Genomic DNA, 17322 nt, shown 5'->3' on the forward strand with positions numbered 1-17322 from the left:
CAACCGCAGCCCAGAAGGTGCTGCTCAGTCACAAAATGGGCCCTGTGGCCTGAGACCATTGCTGGGTTGTGGATAAGAACCTAGGTTGGGGAGGGCCAGCGGGCAAGACGAAGCTATGGACTTGGGGCTGACAGGCATTGCCTTGAGTGGAAGGGAGGATGGAGGATCACAGGAGGGAGAAGAGAAGTCGGGGAGGGGGCAGAGCTGGTGAAGGTGAGCCCCACTCAAGTCACAAGTGTTTAAAAAGCCAGACAACAAATTTGAAATCCTATTTTGGCACCTAGGGGGTTGTTGTGGGGTTAGATGAGAAGCCCCCGCCCCTGCACCAAGCTGAGCGTTAGCCCACAGGGACAGAGCCTGGCCCTTTAAGGCAGGAAAGCATTGTCGGTGGAGGCCAGGCCGGACACTATCCACCACAGCTGCACACGCAGCCCCACACCCACCTGTGCTCCAGCTTCAAGCCCATGCCATTCAAATGCACCCCAGCTGCACCTCAGCATGGCTGGCACCAGGGCACCTGAGTGAGCAGATCTACTAGAGGTGGTCCTGGTGGCGCTAGACTCCTCCACCACCAGAGCTGGTGTCCAGCCACTGACCACTAGTCCTCTCCCCCTTGGAGGATGCACAGTGAGCCATGAACACTCTAGTCCAAATGAGTCTCTTGCCTGTTTCTCAGAGATGGGATAAGGGAGAAAGACCTGGAGGGTCCAGGTGCTTCTGATCAGAAGAGACAGCTGTGGCTCAGAAGAGGGCTCTCCTTGGCTGAAGGCCACATCGATTTGAGATGCTCAGGACGGACCCACCAAGAACTGTACCCCGTTCCCTCCTGGAGTCCCCCCATGGCCTTTGAGGTAGGAGGAACACAGGCTCTGGAGGCTGACTGACCGCCAGAGAACACTCCAGGGGCGCAACACAAGCCCCTCCGCCTCCCGTGGGCCCTGGTCATTCCACAGACACCTGCGCCCACTTCATGAGTCGAGATCTGGGTGTGTCTGGCTAGAACTTCCCCGTGCAGCCTGCCCCCTACTCAGAGCCCCCGCCCCCACCCCAATTCCGGGTCTATGCTGAGGGGAGGATGAGGAGGATGGGCCAGGGGTGCACTGTACCCAGTCCTTCCCCACACCTCCCCGCCTGGACGCCGGCTGCTGTTCTGGCTGGTGCCTGCACACTCCTCCATGACAAGGCACAGCTGGTGCACATGGGCAGGAGGGCTGGGGCAGGGCGGGGCGGGGCTGGGCTGGGCTGGGAGCAGGGGCAGAGGCTGGCCCTCTCCTCCTGGGGGCGGCCCCTCGCAGTTTCTGCTGAATACTGACCCCGCTGTCACCTGGGCACCCCTCTGAAGGCCCTTCCAGCTTCCTGCTGGCTCAGCCACATGACTGGACACTGGGTGAGGTCAGCCTTGGCCAGGCAGGTGGCGGGCAACTTGACAGCACTGTCCTTGGAGGGGCCTTGAACTTGGCCAGGTTAAAGGTATTGGAGCGGTGGGGGGAGGTTCTGAGGGCACGTGTTTGTGGGGTCTAGGCAGCCTGGAGCACCAGCAGCAGCCCTGGGCACTCACCACTAGGGGCGGCAGAGCATTGGGCACTGACCACTAGAGGCCAGCTGGGGCTTTCGTGGCAGGTGACAGCCTCTTGCCTTTGAGTGTCCCCTGTCCCTAGGAGGTTGCCAGAAGGTCAGCCCAGATCCTAGAGGCCCCTTCTCTCAGCCCATCATCTTGCTGTGAGCCCAGGATCTGCACCCAGGTGCTTGCTCAGTTGGGGTCCCAGCCTCCATCTGTGGCTGCCAGGCCCACGGAGCTGCCCAAGAGCGCTCTGCCGGCCGAGTGCCTTCCCTGGAGCAGAGGGACCTGCAGTCACTAGGCCTTGTGTGTGGGTGGTGGTGGTGGGGTGTTCCTCGGTCGCCAGGCCTCGGGGCTGCGGTGCACATAGGTGTGCGGCTGTGGGTGACAGCAGGGTGTAGGGCCGGCAGGGCCAGTAGGGCATCATCCTCTGAGGGCCTGTTATCCCCCACCACGCAGGCCCAGGGACCAGTGTTCAAATTCTCAAGACACAGCCCTACCCTGGGGGCCACAGGTTGGGGCTGGGCACTCCTGGCATGTGGCGGACCACGCACAGGGCAAAGCCCCCACCAGAGAAGCAGCCAGCTTGGATACCCTCAGGGCACAGGTTGGAGATCCTGTTCTCATCCTACCCTGGGCAGATATGCATGCGCTCCTTACTTACACAGGCCTGCCTCCCCTCGCATGCCTCTACTGACCAAGTCCCTCATTGTTTGTGCTGGGAACAAGCTCACTTTTCCCTTGGAGTCAGAGGGGCAGGGTCCAGCTGGAGCTGTCTGCGGTTGGTCTCCAGGCCCCTCCTGACCAGGCCTCCTTGATTTGGTTTGCTCCAGTGCCTCTGGACCCCAAGGGTACCCCAACCCAGAGGTAGCCCAGAGTGGGGGGTTGGAGTTGGGCTTGAAGATTGAGGTCCAGGTTCAAGTTCAGGCCTCTAGCACACTGGCTGTGTGACCTCAGGCCAGCGAGGCAGCCTCTCTGAGCTTCAGCTTCCTTCGCAGCCAGAGTCACTCTCCGAGGAAGCAGATGGCCTTCTTGACCTCAGCTGGCATCTGGTGCTTAGCCGGCCATGCTCTCAGGGCGCCTTGCGATCTGCTATTTGGGTTGCACGCACCAAACCACCTGTGGAAGGATGTTCCACCTCTGTCAGCAGAGGCTGGCTCAGACCGGCACTGACCACATGGAGACACGGGGCTTCTTTCTGACTGGCTGATACAAACTGTCAGTCCGCATGGCGTGCCTTCAGGACTCTGCTGGTCCACCGAGCAAGCCTGGACGACCAGTCAGGACCTTGGCAGCAGCAATGGCATGTCAGTGAACAGGATGCCGTTTTGTCACTGTGAAGCCCCTCTGCTCTCGTGGCACAGCTGCAGATGGAATTGATTCCAGGTGGGCAGGCCCATCACACCCTTCCTCTGGTGCTTCCCATGTTGGCCACCACCCTGGGCCTGTACTGGACCGTTACAGCACCCCAAATGTGTGCCCCTCTCCTTGGCACAAGCTGTCCACACCCAAGCCTGTCAAAGGTCTTTGGATGCAGATGTGTCCTCGGAGGCACCTGACACCTCCCCTTTGTGCAGCAACCTAAGGACAATGAGGGGGTTGTCCTTGTCTCCTGAGGGTAACTCTGTTAGAGCCTGCAAGCTGACTCAAGGCACACCTGAGAATTTAGGCTGAGGAGGGGGGATGTCTCCCCAGGCAGACCCAGCAGGGGATGTGACCTCGTCCTCTCAGGGGGCGGGAGACTGAGCTGTCATGTGACCAGTGTGGCACTTGGTGACACCCCATGAGAACGCTGGGGACGGATGGCAGGCATCTTTGGCAGCTCCCAGCCTCCCATCCTTCCACACCCTTTGCCTCCGTGAGACTGTACCCCTATGTTCCCAAGTTGTGGGAGGCGCTAGCAGCTATTAAAGTGGGAATCCGAAGTATCAAGTCAGTAGGTCTGAGAGCAGGCATCTTGGGTATCCCCCCAAACCTTGAACTGGGCCCCCTAACCTGTGAGGCCCACCCTGCCATGCTGCTACTGACCTTGAAGCATATGACTGCACCCACCAGCCCAAGACCTTTCTGCATCCTGCTTCCCTTTCTGTGTCATCAGCCAGCAGCTATGTGAACCTGGGGAGCCAGTTCTGGCTAGCCTCTGTCCCATGACTTAAGTTGGACTGGGCTGGGCTAGGCTGATTTCTTGATATAAACGTCCTTCTCAATCTAAAGTGCCTTCGTATACATAGATGAGTGTCACCGGGTTTCTCTAGACCAGGGGTCCTCAAACTACAGCCCGCGGGCCACATGCAGCCCGCCAAGGACATTTATCCCGCCCACCGGGTGTTTTTGCCCTGTTTTGTTTTTTACTTCAAAATAAGATATGTGCAGTGTGCATAGGACTTTGTTCATAGTTGTTGTTTTTTTTTTTAATAAACTATAGTCCGGCCCTCCAACAGGTCTGAGGGACAGTGCACTGGCCCCCCGTTTAAAAAGTTTGAGGACTCCTGCTCTAGACACATGAGGGTGCGTGTCTGCCCCTCCATGAGGTGAGCGGAGCCTGGCAGGAATCTCCAACTGTCAGCCAGCAGAGGCCCCCATCTGTGCCTGTGAAGATGCTCCACCTACTGGAGCCAAGGGAGGAAGACTTGACTGCAGCCTCCTGGGGACAGGCTGGACACGAGCAGGAAGCCTGGAGGTGCCCGGCCAGGCTGTGCTCAGGACGCCCCTGCGGGAGTTTGGAGCTCAGGGGCTGTCCATCCTCACACAAAATCCAGCAGCCCTCGAGTTGCCCAGGGGTGGGGGGGTGTTGAGGAGGGAGGGCAGTACCTCTGTACGGTGACTCTAATATGCAAACCAAGAACGCTGACCCACCCCTGGGCTCCCTCCAGTCAGGGCTCCCTCCAGGGCCTGCCCAGGGGGGCATCCACACGCTGGGGACTGACCAGTGGAATTTCAGCCCTAGGAATGAATGCCAGACATTCGGACATTCGGATGGGGGTGGGGGAGGGTTGTTACACGCATGGTAGGGATTGGTGGTAGTGGCTGGGGGTCAACTGCAAGGTGAGAGGCCTGGGCTCCTGTGCATACTGGGGTGGATGACAGGCCCGGCTCTGAGGTCTTGGCGAGCTTCCCCAGAGCTGGGGGCGGGGGCGGGGGCGGGGGGTGGTAACAAGCAGGATTGTGCTCAGGGATTACACGGCGCATCCGCGGAGCACTTTAAGTGCTTCTTCGCCACCACATTACGGCCTCCGTGGTCTGTGCGAACGCCAGGCCGCAGGTCGGGGTCGTCCACTCGGGATGGCCACCGCCCGCTTCCCGCTAGCCCCGCTGGAAGCGCCGCACGTGACTTCCCGGGCCCGCCGCCTCCACGTCCGCCGCGCCAGGCTCCGACCAGGGCGCGAAAGCCTTCCCAGAGGGCCTCAGTGCGCAGGCGCGGCGCGTGGCGGCCGTCGGAACGTTCCCGGCCTGCCCCGCGCGCGCGCTGACGTCCGCGCCGCCTCGTCCCCGCCGTCGCCGCCGCTGCCGTCGCCGCGCCGCCATTGGAGTCGGCGCTTCCTCCCGGCGCCCGCGCCCCTGCCCGCCGCCCCGCGGTCCCCGCTGCCTCCAGCGCCCCGCGGCCCGGCCGCGAGCGCGGGCAGTGACAGGCCGGCGCCTGGGGCCCGGCCCGCGGAGGCTCGAGCCAGCGGGCGCCCGGGCCCGCGCCGCCCGGCTGTTGATGAAGCATGTCGGCCACCAGCGTGGACCCCCAGGTAGCGAGCCGGGCGCAGGGCCGGGACGTCGGGGCGCGCGCGCGCGGGCCCGCCCGGGAGGGCTCCCCCGAATAACTCTGTGTTTCCCTCTCCCCCGGGCTCCCGGCCTGCGGCGATGCAGAGAACGAAGGGCCAGGAGAATAAAGGTGAGCGCGGCCCGCGGCCTGCGGGCAGGGAGGGGCGGCCGAGCCGGAAACTCCTGGGTGAGCGGCTGGATCCCGGGCTGGCCGGGCAGTGGGTAGTGGGCAGCCAGCGGCGCGACTTCCGTCTGTCGGTCCGCCCTCCCCGCCGCTGGAGCGCAGATTCGGGCGGGGGAGGGGCAGGGGAGACGGGCGCCGGCTGCCAAACGGAAGCGGCTGCCAGCCGGGTGCGCTATCTCCGAGCACCGAAGAGCGCCGGCCGGAGGGCGAATCCCTTCTCCCCAAGAGTCCCGCAGAACTGGTAAGGGGCGCCTGGCCTCCCTTCCCCAGGCCGTCTTTAACCGGTCTGTTCCTGGGGTGTAACCAGATAGGCTTCATCGGGCTGTAGGTCTGGAGACAGCCCAATCTTGTTGGCTGTGCGTTCCTAACAGTGGAAAATAAGCAGGGGCCGCCCAGAAAAAGCCTCAGAGAAGCCTGCTCCGTGCAGCCCTTCCCCCAAAGGTCCGATCTGCAGCCTCTTGGCACCTGGAGGGCAGGGGACCCTGTTCTGCAGAAATAACATCTTCCGGGGCAGTGTCTGCTCACCAGAACCTAGCCTCTGAGGAGATTAGCATTGACTCTTTATCAAATACACAGCCCAGATCATTGACAGTTGGGCCTTCCGGTTACTGTGTCAACCTTTCCGGTGCAGCCTCGCCACCAGTAGGTTTTTAAGGGAAAGTCCCGTTTTTAACTGTAAAGCTGGACAAAACGCACATAGGAGACTTTTGATTTCCCAAGTGAAAATGTTTACTTAAAATTCAAAGACACTGTCTTGAAACTTGTCTTTCCTAGTACAAAATGGTTCGTTGCATCAGAAGGACCCTGTTCATGACCATGACTTTGAGCCCTACCTTTCTAGACAGTCAAACCAGGTGAGTGTGCTCAGTGAACCTTTGTCCATGTCTGTGCCAGGCTGCGTTTCATAGCACACCTCTCCAGCACACGCCTAATCTTCTTGTTATGCTCAACAAAAGAGGCATTCTGCCAAGAACTGGAGTCTTAAGAAGGTGAGTGAAGCTGGACGCTATGACAGTAGGCTGCGTGATGTACAGAGGTGGGCTCCACTGTCTCGCGGGAGGAAGTAATGCCTCTCAGGGTGGCCACCAGGCAAGGTCAGTGGAGACTACATGCTGCACTGCTCTCTGCACAGTCAGCAGTTCAGAACTTGTAGCAGCTCCTTATCTTATTTCTAGAAGTAAGATAAGGCTGTCTGCTCCCCTTAAGCGTTACTGTTTCAGAAACCCGCAGGGGCAGTTCTGCCCTGTGCTGTAGGGTGCTGTGAGTCAGAAACTACTGAATGGTCGGGAATTGGGTTTGGTTTGGTTTTACATTTGTCAGGTAGTTGAAGGTTTCTCTCATGTGGGCTTCAGAACCTCAACACGGGGGCAGGCGGTGCTGTGTTGGGCATTGTGGGTTGTTTAGCAACATTCCTGACCACTACCCACTAGGTGCCCATGACATACCTTTCCCTGTCCAGCCAGCCCCACACACCATCAGGACAGCTGGAAATGTCTCTAGACACTGACACATCCCCCTTGTTGAAACCATCCAGCCACTGGGCTCCTTAGAGCTGAAGTTTAAACACAGCGTCCCCCACTGTTTAATTCACCAGGCGTGGCCTCCCACTGGTGGACTAGAGTCTGCCGTCTTCCTGCTTGCCCACCTCTTCACAGCAGCAGAGCCAGACTCCCTCCACCCCTCCCAGAGCACTTGAGGTGCTCGCCCCCCTGGGTTCTGCAGAGCCGACCTGGCCAGGGAGATGGTGGGCTTTGGGGGCTGTAGGCGAATGGCAGGAAGTGATTCCTTTCTTTATGTGACTTCTGTATGCCAAAAGCAGGGTCACTTCACTTTACTTGAGACCCACTTTTGTAAACTGGGAGCCGTATGGAGCAGATTTGAGTGGTGTCCGCTGCGTGGCATCCCCTCTGCCTCACCTGTGGGAGAGGAGACTGACCAAGGCCAGTGCCGCAGTGAACAGCCCAGGCACACTTCTGCCCGTGAGCAAGAAACTTGGCCGACAGCACGCTGGTGTCTGCACTGTGCTGGTTGATGATGGCTTTCCAGAAGCACCTGCCACAGGCGGGAGCACCCTGGGCTTGGAATGTCCCATCATCTGTCTTCTAGAGGAGGATGGGGTGGACAGCAGGGGCTTGCGGTTTGGTCAGGACTGGTGCTCCCCACTGGCAGGGCGATCCTCTGGTGTAGGTAGCAGATGGCTGCTCCCAAGTCTTTGCTGCTGTTCGTCCCATCAAGTCAGTTCCACCCACAGCAACCGTGCGCACAGCTGAGTGAGGCGATGCCCATTCTGCGCTGTCCTCACAGTTGTGGCCGTGCTTGAGTTCATTGTGGCAGCCAGTGTCGGCCCATCTCGTGGGGGCCTGCCTCGGTTTTTGCTGCCCCTCTACCAGGCACGATGTCTTGTGATCAGAATGGGCTCAGTGACGATGCAGCATGGCTAGGTCTGTGCAGTGGGTCAGTTTTGTCATGTTCTGCAACCTGTACAGATTTTGCCTCGTTTGTCTAAAACACATTGCCATTTTCCAACTCAGCTATCCCTGGGCGGGTTCCTGAGGCTGTGCATCTGTGTGGGAGAGAGAACCTTGTCTTTTGAAGCGGTAGAACCCCTGACTTTGTGGTTGACAGTCCAACGCTTACTGATGGTGTCTGAGGTCCCCATACGGTGCTGGTTGTGAGTCATCACCCGTTGTCTTGGTTTTTCTGCAGAAAATTCTCAGAGTAAGGACACACGAAGAAGCCCACTCAGCTCAGTGGCTTAGATTGGCCTAGAGATATCACCTGGAGCCCCCAGGTGGAGTGGGCTTGTTTTCCTGTCACTCACAGTTTGGGGGCTGTGCGCACTGACAATAACGGCATGCATGCACACTGCACTAGTTCTGCAGTGGAGACACACACACACACACACACACACACACACACACGGCACCCGCTGGTACCTCATGGAATCAATGTGATCTCTCCCGAGTTGGCGGGACGACCAGGCAGCCGCCCCTGGTTAGGGTTTCAGCACATCCACGTAGGCCACGCCGCCTCCTCCTTGCGCACTGTGACCCCTGCAACTTCCCGGTGCTGGTTTTAATGGCGTGCCAGCTTCTAAGAAGCCAAGTGTGGTTTGGGGGCCACTGGTAGCAGAGCTGTATTTGAAAGTACCGTGTATACTCAAGTATAAGCTGAACCGAATATCAGTCAGGCTCCTACTTTTACCACAAAAACTGCACTTAAAATGTGTTGAAACATGGCTTATACACGAGTGTATACGGTAATTGGTCGGGTGTGCATATTTGCTGCGCTGGACGTATTTGCAGTTGCGATGCTGATACTTTGCAGTTGTGGGTCTCTTCGGGACCTACCACTCTGTTGAGACCCACACCGTTTATCCAGAGCTCTAGCATGTACAATTGTGCTTGACATGATGGATGGATGGTGATAAGAGCTGGACAGGTCACTAATAAAGTGATTAAAAAGAGAGAGAGGCTTGGCTTGTGCCTTGAGGTACACACAGGCTGTTGAAGTAAGGGGGGGACAGGGGTGGGGGTGCTGTGTGTTCGGGGCTGGGTGTCCTGAGTTCCGGCTGCATGTATGCTGTTCGCAGGGGACCCTGAAACTTGTATCTGCGCTCTTTGTTGGCAAGACATTGTCTTTGACCCAGAAGAGGTTTCATTTTAGAAAAAGCAAGCGTGTTGTGGACATGGGCTCGGCTCCCCTGCTGCCTGAGGGACCTGCCTGCTGTACTGCCTGTGCTGTGTTCCTCCTGGCAGCACAGAACCCCATGTCGGTGTGCTGCCCAACCAGCTGAGAAGTCCTCACCTGACTGCTGAGCTGCTGGTACACGCACCCAGAAACAGCCCCTCCCAGGACGGACGGGTGGGTGACCACAGTCGCTTTGTAGAAGCATGTCTGGGAGGACACAGTGGAGCCTGGATGGGATTCCCATTGGCAGGTTGTGCAGAACTGCATCGTGTTGCGTCCTCTGTCGGCCATGGCTGCCTTTGTCGGGCCGCAGTGCACACGGCTTGTCCCTGCGCTTCCCCGAGGAGCCCTGGCCATGCAGCGGGTTAGGAGCAGGGCCTGGGGTTCCAGTCTGCTCAGTCTGGGTCGGCTCTGTGGCAGTGGCTTTGGGCTGCTGCGGAAGGACTGTCCTGAGGGACACGCCCAGACTTGGGGGGGTTTTGTACCTGTCTTCAAAAGTTGCACTTTCCTGGAACTGACTCGGGTTTCTGCTTGTTTTCAATGGACTGTTGGAAAAGTAATGAGTTAATCCTAGTCATGTTTCTTGTAATTCCTATTAAGTGCCTGAGGGTAGGAGGATGCAAACATGAGGTATCAATAACATGCAGCTTGCAGGGTGGGGGCCATCTGCGCCTGCTTCACAGGAATTGGCCAGGGTTTTGGGTAGAGTTGGATTCTCCTTCCTGTGTGTGACCCTAGCTGCCACACCCCCACCTCCCCCATGTTTACAGTGGTGCTAAAATGTGCTGCTTGTCTTGGGCTTCTAGAGGTCACTGATTGTCATGACACCCCTTTGTGTGTGCAGCTGGCAGTTTTGGGTGCAGTCTCTCTGTCTCAGAAGTAGGTGTAGACAGGCAGTGGAGACATGCTAACTGTGTGCACATGGGTCTGGTCACTTGGGAGGGGGTTGAGGTGGGGGTGCCTGTTTGCTTGCTTGGTGGTGAAGGAACCCTGGGGCACGTTGGGCTGTAATCCGAATGGTTGCCAGTTCAAAACTACCAGCTTCTCTGGAGAAAGACTGGACTGTCTACTCCTATAGACAACTACAGTCTCAAGAACCCACAGGGGTCACTGTGAGTCAGCACTGACCCCCCACCCCGTGTGCTGGCTTCCTTCAGGTCTCCCCATAGATTACCTTGCTCTCAGAGTCCCAAAGGAAGCCTGGCCTGGAGACTAGAAAGTGGCTCCTCTTGACTGTCCAGTGGGGCCCAGCAGCCAGCCAGGCCTGGGGTGGGGGTGGGGGTTGTGAAATGGTGGATCAGGTTGGAGCCTGAGGGTTGTGAGGTGGGCCCAGCTTGTGCCCTTGGTGGTGTGGGGCTGGGTGCTGCCCCCCCTGGGGCCCCAGCCTGCCTGGCACCCTCTCCCAGGACCCTCACGCGTGACGAAGTGCAGGGTGTGCTACGCTTGGCGGTGGCACCCAGGGGCTCAGGGAGACCTATCTGGGACTTCCTTGTCACCTTTATCATGAGCCTAATAATGGAAGAGAAGGGTCTAGAGGGTTCCTTGAGGGTGGGGCCTGGGGAAGGCAGCACTCTGAGGTACGCGGGCCCCCCCCCCCAGGGAGTTGGAAGTCAGAGCACCTCTTGTGCTGCACCCTGAGCATGTTGCCTCTGGGCAGGGCTTTGGGCTACCTGGGTTCAGGACACTTGGAGTACGCCCAGGGCCAGTGAGAGCACTGGTGTGCGGCTGCCCCTCTCCAGGCAGCTTGGTCACTCCCTTAGTTTGGCCTTCGTCCTGGGGGTGGAGTTGCAGTGTGGGGTGCTGGCCTCGTGGCTGCCCTCACTGCAGCACCTGACCCTCTGTGCTTTTGTCCCCACAGAGCAGCAGCTACCCCTCAATGACTGACCCCTACCTGTCCAGCTACTACCCGCCGTCCATCAGCTTTCCCTACTCCCTCAATGAGGCCCCGTGGTCAACAGGAGGGGACCCTCCCATCCCATACCTCACCCCCTACGGACAGCTCAGCAACGGGGACCACCACTTCATGCACGATGCCGTGTTTGGGCAGCCTGGCGGCCTGGGCAGCAGCATCTACCAGCACAGGTTTAACTTTTTCCCCGAGAACCCTGCCTTCTCGGCATGGGGGGCCAGCGGGTCCCAAGGGCAGCAGACGCAGAGCTCGGCCTATGGCAGCAGCTACACCTACCCGCCCAGCTCCCTGGGTGGCACGATCGTGGACGGGCAGGCAGGCTTTCACGGCGACACCCTCAGCAAGGCCCCTGGCATGAACAGCCTGGAGCAGGGCATGGTGGGCCTGAAGATCGGCGATGTGGCCACGTCTGCTGTCAAGACTGTGGGCTCCGTCGTGAGCAGTGCCGTGATGACTGGTGTCCTTTCTGGCAACGGGGGAGCCAGCGTCAGCCTGCCCGTGTCCAAGCCCACCTCCTGGGCAGCCATCGCCAGCAAGCCGGCCAAGGCCCAGCCCAAGGTGAAGGGCAAGGGGGGGCCTGTGATGGGCGGCACAATGCCGCCCCCGCCCATCAAGCATAACATGGACATTGGTACCTGGGACAACAAGGGGCCCCTGACCAAGGCCCCAGCTCCCCAGCAGGTGCCCTCCCCCCAGGCAGTCCCGCCACCGCAGCCCCTGGTCCAGCCTGTCCCACTGCAGCCACCTCCTCTGGCCCCGCCTCCATACCAGAACTCCCAGCCACCACCCCAGACCCGCTGGGTAGCCCCAAGAAACAGGAACGCGGCCTTCGGCCAGGGGCCAGGAGTGGGCAGTGATGGGAACGGTCCCAGCAGTGCACAGCCCAGCGCGGCCCCGGGGGCTGAGCCCCACCCAGTCCTTGAGAAGCTGAAGGCGGCCCACAGCTACAATCCGAAGGAGTTTGACTGGAACCTGAAGCAGGGCCGCGTGTTCATCATCAAGAGCTACTCGGAGGATGACGTGCACCGATCCATCAAGTACTCCATCTGGTGCAGCACCGAGCACGGCAACAAGCGGCTGGACGGTGCCTTCCGCTCCCTGGGCAGCAGGGGTCCACTCTACCTGCTCTTCAGCGTCAACGGCAGCGGGCACTTCTGCGGCGTGGCCGAGATGAAGTCCACGGTGGACTACGGCACCAGCGCCGGCGTCTGGTCGCAGGACAAGTGGAAGGGCAAGTTTGACGTCAAGTGGATCTTGGTCAAGGACGTGCCCAACAGCCAGCTGCGGCACATCCGGCTGGAGAACAACGACAACAAGCCTGTCACCAACTCCCGGGATACCCAGGAGGTACCCTTGGAGAAGGCCAAGCAAGTGCTCAAGATCCTTGCCTCCTACAAGCACACCACCTCCATTTTCGATGACTTCTCCCACTACGAGAGGCGGCAGCAGGAGGAGGAGGAGGTGCGCAAGGTGAGCCGGTGCCCGCCCGCCAGGGGTGGTGGTGGCGGCCAGGGGCATCCTGCATAGCGTTTGATTCCTCCCTCTCCCCCCCCCCCCAACACACACACAGTTAGTTCTTCTCCAGCACAGGACTTTCTGAGCTGCGCTGAAGCAGCAGCATCATGGGGAGCACTGTCCCACAGCACGGAGGGGGTATAAGAAGGTTGCCCAGCATTTTGGAAGTGTGGGCCCCGAGCTCATTCCTTCTTAGAAAACTCACTGTCCCCGTGGGTTTGTGCAAGTCACCTTGCTCTGGCAGTGGAGCGTGGCATTTGATAATAACAAGTGTGGACATTTAGGGCCTGAGGCTGTCCCCCCACCCCCCTCCCATAACAGGAAACCCCCAGCCCGGCCTGTGGCAGCTTGCCCCAAGGTGGCTCCTTGGTGCTAGTCCAGTATTGTCCATCTGTTCTTAAGAGGCCTGTATCAGACCCCAGCATGAAGGTGGGGGATGGGCTCCCACAGTGGGTCTCAGGGTGCCTGCCCCAGCAGGCCTCCCTGGCTGCGTGGCAGATGGCACACTGCCCTGGTCAGCGAGCCTGTCAGTGCCCTTGCCTTCAGCAGGAGCTCCCTCAGGCATCTCAAACATCTCACCCAAGGGGAGCTGGCCCATCACCCTCCTCGCTGGGAAACTGGGAGCAGGGTGGGGCCTGGGCTCAGCCGTAGCAAACCCTTCTCAGAGCCCCCGGGAGGGGCTCCGGCACCCTTGGACCCAGTGCTCGGTGCTGGCATGTCAGCCTGGGTGCTACTTATATTTCAGGGGAGGCCCTGGACCCCTCCTGGCAGTGGCGGGCTGGTGGGCTTGGATTTGTGGCCAGCATAGGCAGGTGACTCAGGGAGTGGTAGGGCCAGGAAGCTTGAATCTGTTCCTCTGAGGGCTGGACAGCAGGGTTTCCAGGCAGGGGCAGCTGGGACTTTGTAAAGAAGTGCCGAATTGGGGGGTGAGAGGCGGGGCATGACAACTTTGCAGCTGGGGGCCCGTTAGTCCCTAGTCTGCCCGGGTGCTGACCCCGCACAGTGGAATTTCGGAAAAGCCAGGGTGTGGTGTCACCTGTCTCCAGAGTGTGAAGTCACTGGCTGGCAGTCCCCCTCGAACTTGATGCTGTGCCAGCGTTTTGCTGTGCCCTGAAGGAGGGTGGGGCCCAGAGGCAGGCGACCTTGGTTGGAGGTGGCCTGCTGGTGTTGAGAGCTAACCCTCCTCCTCTGCCTCCGTTTGTCTCCCAGGAGCGGCAGAGTCGGAGCAAGCAATGAGAGTCGGTGTCCCGCCCGCCCTGACAAACTACGCTGCACACCGTTGGCCTGGTGCTTCTCCTGGTGCCCGCTCCACCGCGGGTCCTGCTGGGCGCGGGCTCGGGGGCCTTGGCGCCAGGCCTGTTTGCCGTGTATCATAACCCGGTAGTGCTCACTAATCCAGGGTTTCTGTTTGTCCCCCATCAGCGTGTCACCCAGACGGGCCTAGAGCTATGGCGGTGTCCCGAGGACACGCACGCCCTAACAGCCCAAAGAGTCTTCTTTAATCTGGCAGAAATTAGGTTGCTGAGACCCCTGACCTCTGTGTGTCACCCAGCCCACATCCCCCACCCCCCAGCCGTCCCGTCCCTGTCCCGTCCTTTCCCACTGAGTGTGGGTGGTGGGAGGCGCCGGAGATGGCGCCTGCTGCGGGGGCTGGATGTGAACCCTCTGTGTTGGCGGGTCATGTTTTGTTTCCCCCTTTCACTTGAGAGCCCACCAGTGAAGGGTGGGGCACGGTTGTTGTGACGCCCACCCTGTCGCCCGCTGTGCTGGCCCTCCTTGGCCTGTGGAATGGGTACAAAGCAAAAAACAAGTCCCTTCATGGCTGACGGATGGCAGGAGCCTCAGTCTTCCTGGAAGGGGCCCCCGCCTGCGGCCCAGCACCTGCCACCGCTGTGCCCCCACAGCCCCTGCCGACCGTGGCGCCACTGACTGATGCACGCTGTGCCACGGAGACTCGTACGAGAGCAGCTGCCTCTCCCACTCGGCTGCTGCGGGGCGGCATGGAGAATACAAGCCTTAATAAACGATCCTGTTTAGCACACGCGTGTCGCTGCTGCTTCTGTCAGTTGTCTGTGGGTGGCTACTGTGCCTCCCTGCCCATCACAGCTGGTGAGCTCCCCCTACTTCTGAGCACCATGTTCTTACAGAAAAGCTGCACTTCCCCAGAACGTGGCGTCTGGCCCTGCGAATCCAACCCCACCTTGGCTCTCCACACCATGGCGCCCCCAGGACCTTTCTCAGCAGCCATGCTGCAGGCTCCACCCCCAGTAACATCTCACCCTGCAGACCACACACACACACACACACACACACCCCCGTAACTCATGCCGGTCTGTGAGCACCGAGGCCTGGCGCCTTCTCCCCCAGCAGGTGCCACTCACTGGTCCTGGTGAAGACCTGTCAAGGACCACCAGTAGGCGCTGCCCGCCGCACCCCATTGTCAGCCTCCCCGCAGGGGCGCTCCCATCCCTGCACTGGCAGGGCTGTGATGGATAATAGGAATGACAGCTGCTCAGTGCCACAGACTTGGGCTTTCAGTGCCCCCAGCTGCAGCCCCTGGTGGGCACAGGGCACAGCACTGTCACATGGGTTGCCTTCGTTGTGGTCCTTAGAAGGGGAGCCCTCTCAAGTGCCAGGTCTGCTAGAGGGCTGTCCAGGCACCTTGGCCTCCAGCCCTCAGCAGAGCTGGTCCCAGACCAGTGCCTTGGGGACTCCCATTCATTGCCATGTGTCATGGCAGGCCCACCCTGCTCCCAGGGGTCCCAGCTTAACAAATACACCTTCTGTGCCCCTGCCTAGCTCCCAAGGGGTGGGTAGGAGGTGAGTTGTGGTCCGAGGCTCAAGTGTAGAACTGTCCCGGCACAGGAGCTGACAGCCAGGAACCAGGTTCTTGGCCTTCTCATGGGGTCCTGCCTGCTTGGGGGGGAGGGGGGGTTGCCAGGCCCCTGGCCCCCTATAGGGCTATTCTGGCATGGGGTATGTGGGGGGTCGAGCCTTGTGCCCTTTCTCTGTTGGGGTACAGATCTCCAGAGCCTATGTGGAGGCCCTAGGAGAGCCCCTTTCGGAGTCAGGCCCAGGGTAAGCCCCGTCCTTGGCCTGGTGGACAGCCCGGCTGCCTACCCCTCACCCAGTGGCCGGGCTGAGCCTTTGAGCAGTGTCTTTCTTCAAGGGCGGCCTTTTGGGAAAGGTGTGGGAGTTTCTGCTTTTCAGATGTGCTCTTTTCCAAGGACGGGTGTGAGATCCTCGTACTCAGAGTAGCTTCAAGTTCCCTGGAGCCCTGGGTTCTATTAGGGTGGGGGTGTGACTGCTGAGAGGGCACCAGAGGAGGGGAGCTGCCTCTGCCTGGCATTGAACTGCATCCTCCCAACTTTTCTGTTGTCAGGGGCCAAAGGTCAGGTCCAGTCGGACAGCAGCCAGCACCACCGGCCTGCACTGACTCCTAGAGGTGGTCAGGCCGGAGCCCATCGTTGCAGCCACTGTCAGTCCAGCTCCTTGGGGACGGGCCTCCCTCTTTTTCATTGTGAGTGAGGAGCAGGTTTAGGAGCCAATCATTTCACCTCAACAGTTATGTACCTTCTGGTGCAGTGCAGGCGGGAGACCCTCTACAGACGAGCACTCATCCTACTTGCACCCGAGTTACCTGTCTCCACCCTCCCGCCCTCCCAGCCCTCTGAACTTTGACCTTGGGGGGATGTTGCCCTTTCCATCCTATGTGCTTGATGATTCTAACTCCGGGTGAGTTCAGTTCCAGACCCGAGGGTAAGGGCATCATCTTGGGGTTCCACCTGTCTCATTCTCACCAGTAGATCTTTTCGACGGATCTCCTACTTGACCAAGTATGAGGTCCTTGGGTCTCACCTTCCGTGCTTCAAGGAGCGCTTGAGCAGTCTTGCTTCCAGGACAGATCGGCTGCTTGCTTTTCTCAGCAGTCCCTGGTACTTTCCATACTCCTCCCCGGCACCACAAGTCATCTCCCTCATTGATTCTTCTCCGGTCTTCCTTCTCAGTGTGTGGTGCTCACGTGCAGTGATGCACTAGAGGACACCATGGCTCGGGTCAGGCCCACCGTGGCCCTCAAAGAGCCGTCTTTGCTTTTCAGTCCTACAGAGGGCTGTGCAGCAGCTTCACCCAGTGCAACAGGTCTTTTGATCTCGACTGCTGCTTCCATGAGCATTGATGATGGATCCAAACAAGACAATGCTTGACAACTTCACCCTTTTCCCATTGACCATGATGTGGCCTATGGGTCCAGTGGCGAAGATGTTGGTCTTCCTCACATTGAGTTGTCATCCGTCAGCAGGGGCTTCAGGGCCTCCTCACTTTCAGCCAGCAGTGTTGTGTCAGCTGCATTGTACAGGTTGTTGAGGAGCCTGCCTCCGATCCTGATGCCTCCTCGTTCTTGTTGACAAATGGCGTAGTCAGTAAGACACAAGCACACTTCTTCCTGGTCTCTGCTTTCTGCCAGGACCCCCTGACATCAGTGATGATCCATTCCCTTCTGAATCCAACCGGAACTTCTGGCAGCTCCTGTCGAACTGCTTGCTGCAAGTGGTTTTGAAAGATCCTGAGCAAAATCTCACGTGCCTGCGATGCTGGTTATCTGTCAACAATGTCCACGTTCCGCCTGCGCAAGCGCCTTCTCTTGGGAGCCGTCACACATGAGCTCTTCCAGGTGGTTGGCCAAGCAGCTGCTTTCCAAATGTCTGCCGAGTGCCC

At 59.5% G+C, this 17322-nt stretch overlaps 1 protein-coding gene across 6 annotated transcripts; it reads left to right on the plus strand.

Moving 5' to 3' along the window:
* Nucleotides 1–4825: 4825 nt before the first annotated feature.
* Nucleotides 4826–14645, plus strand: YTHDF1 (YTH N6-methyladenosine RNA binding protein F1). Of its 6 annotated transcripts, none has more exons than XM_075528317.1 (5): nt 5129–5292; nt 5414–5495; nt 6267–6346; nt 11041–12561; nt 13816–14645. In XM_075528317.1, the coding sequence occupies exons 1-5, from the start codon at nt 5266–5268 to the stop codon at nt 13840–13842; spliced, it is 1737 nt and encodes a 578-aa protein (XP_075384432.1). In that variant the 5' UTR covers nt 5129–5265; the 3' UTR covers nt 13843–14645. The 6 variants fall into 6 exon arrangements, with proteins under 6 accessions (XP_075384431.1, XP_075384432.1, XP_075384434.1 ...); XM_075528319.1 differs by having other exon boundaries at nt 5414–5438; XM_075528316.1 differs by lacking the exon at nt 6267–6346 and having other exon boundaries at nt 4826–5292; nt 5414–5438.
* Nucleotides 14646–17322: the final 2677 nt, after the last annotated feature.

The sequence above is a fragment of the Tenrec ecaudatus genome, chromosome 12 (assembly GCF_050624435.1).
Source record: "Tenrec ecaudatus isolate mTenEca1 chromosome 12, mTenEca1.hap1, whole genome shotgun sequence".
Classification (NCBI taxonomy): domain Eukaryota; kingdom Metazoa; phylum Chordata; class Mammalia; order Afrosoricida; family Tenrecidae; genus Tenrec; species Tenrec ecaudatus.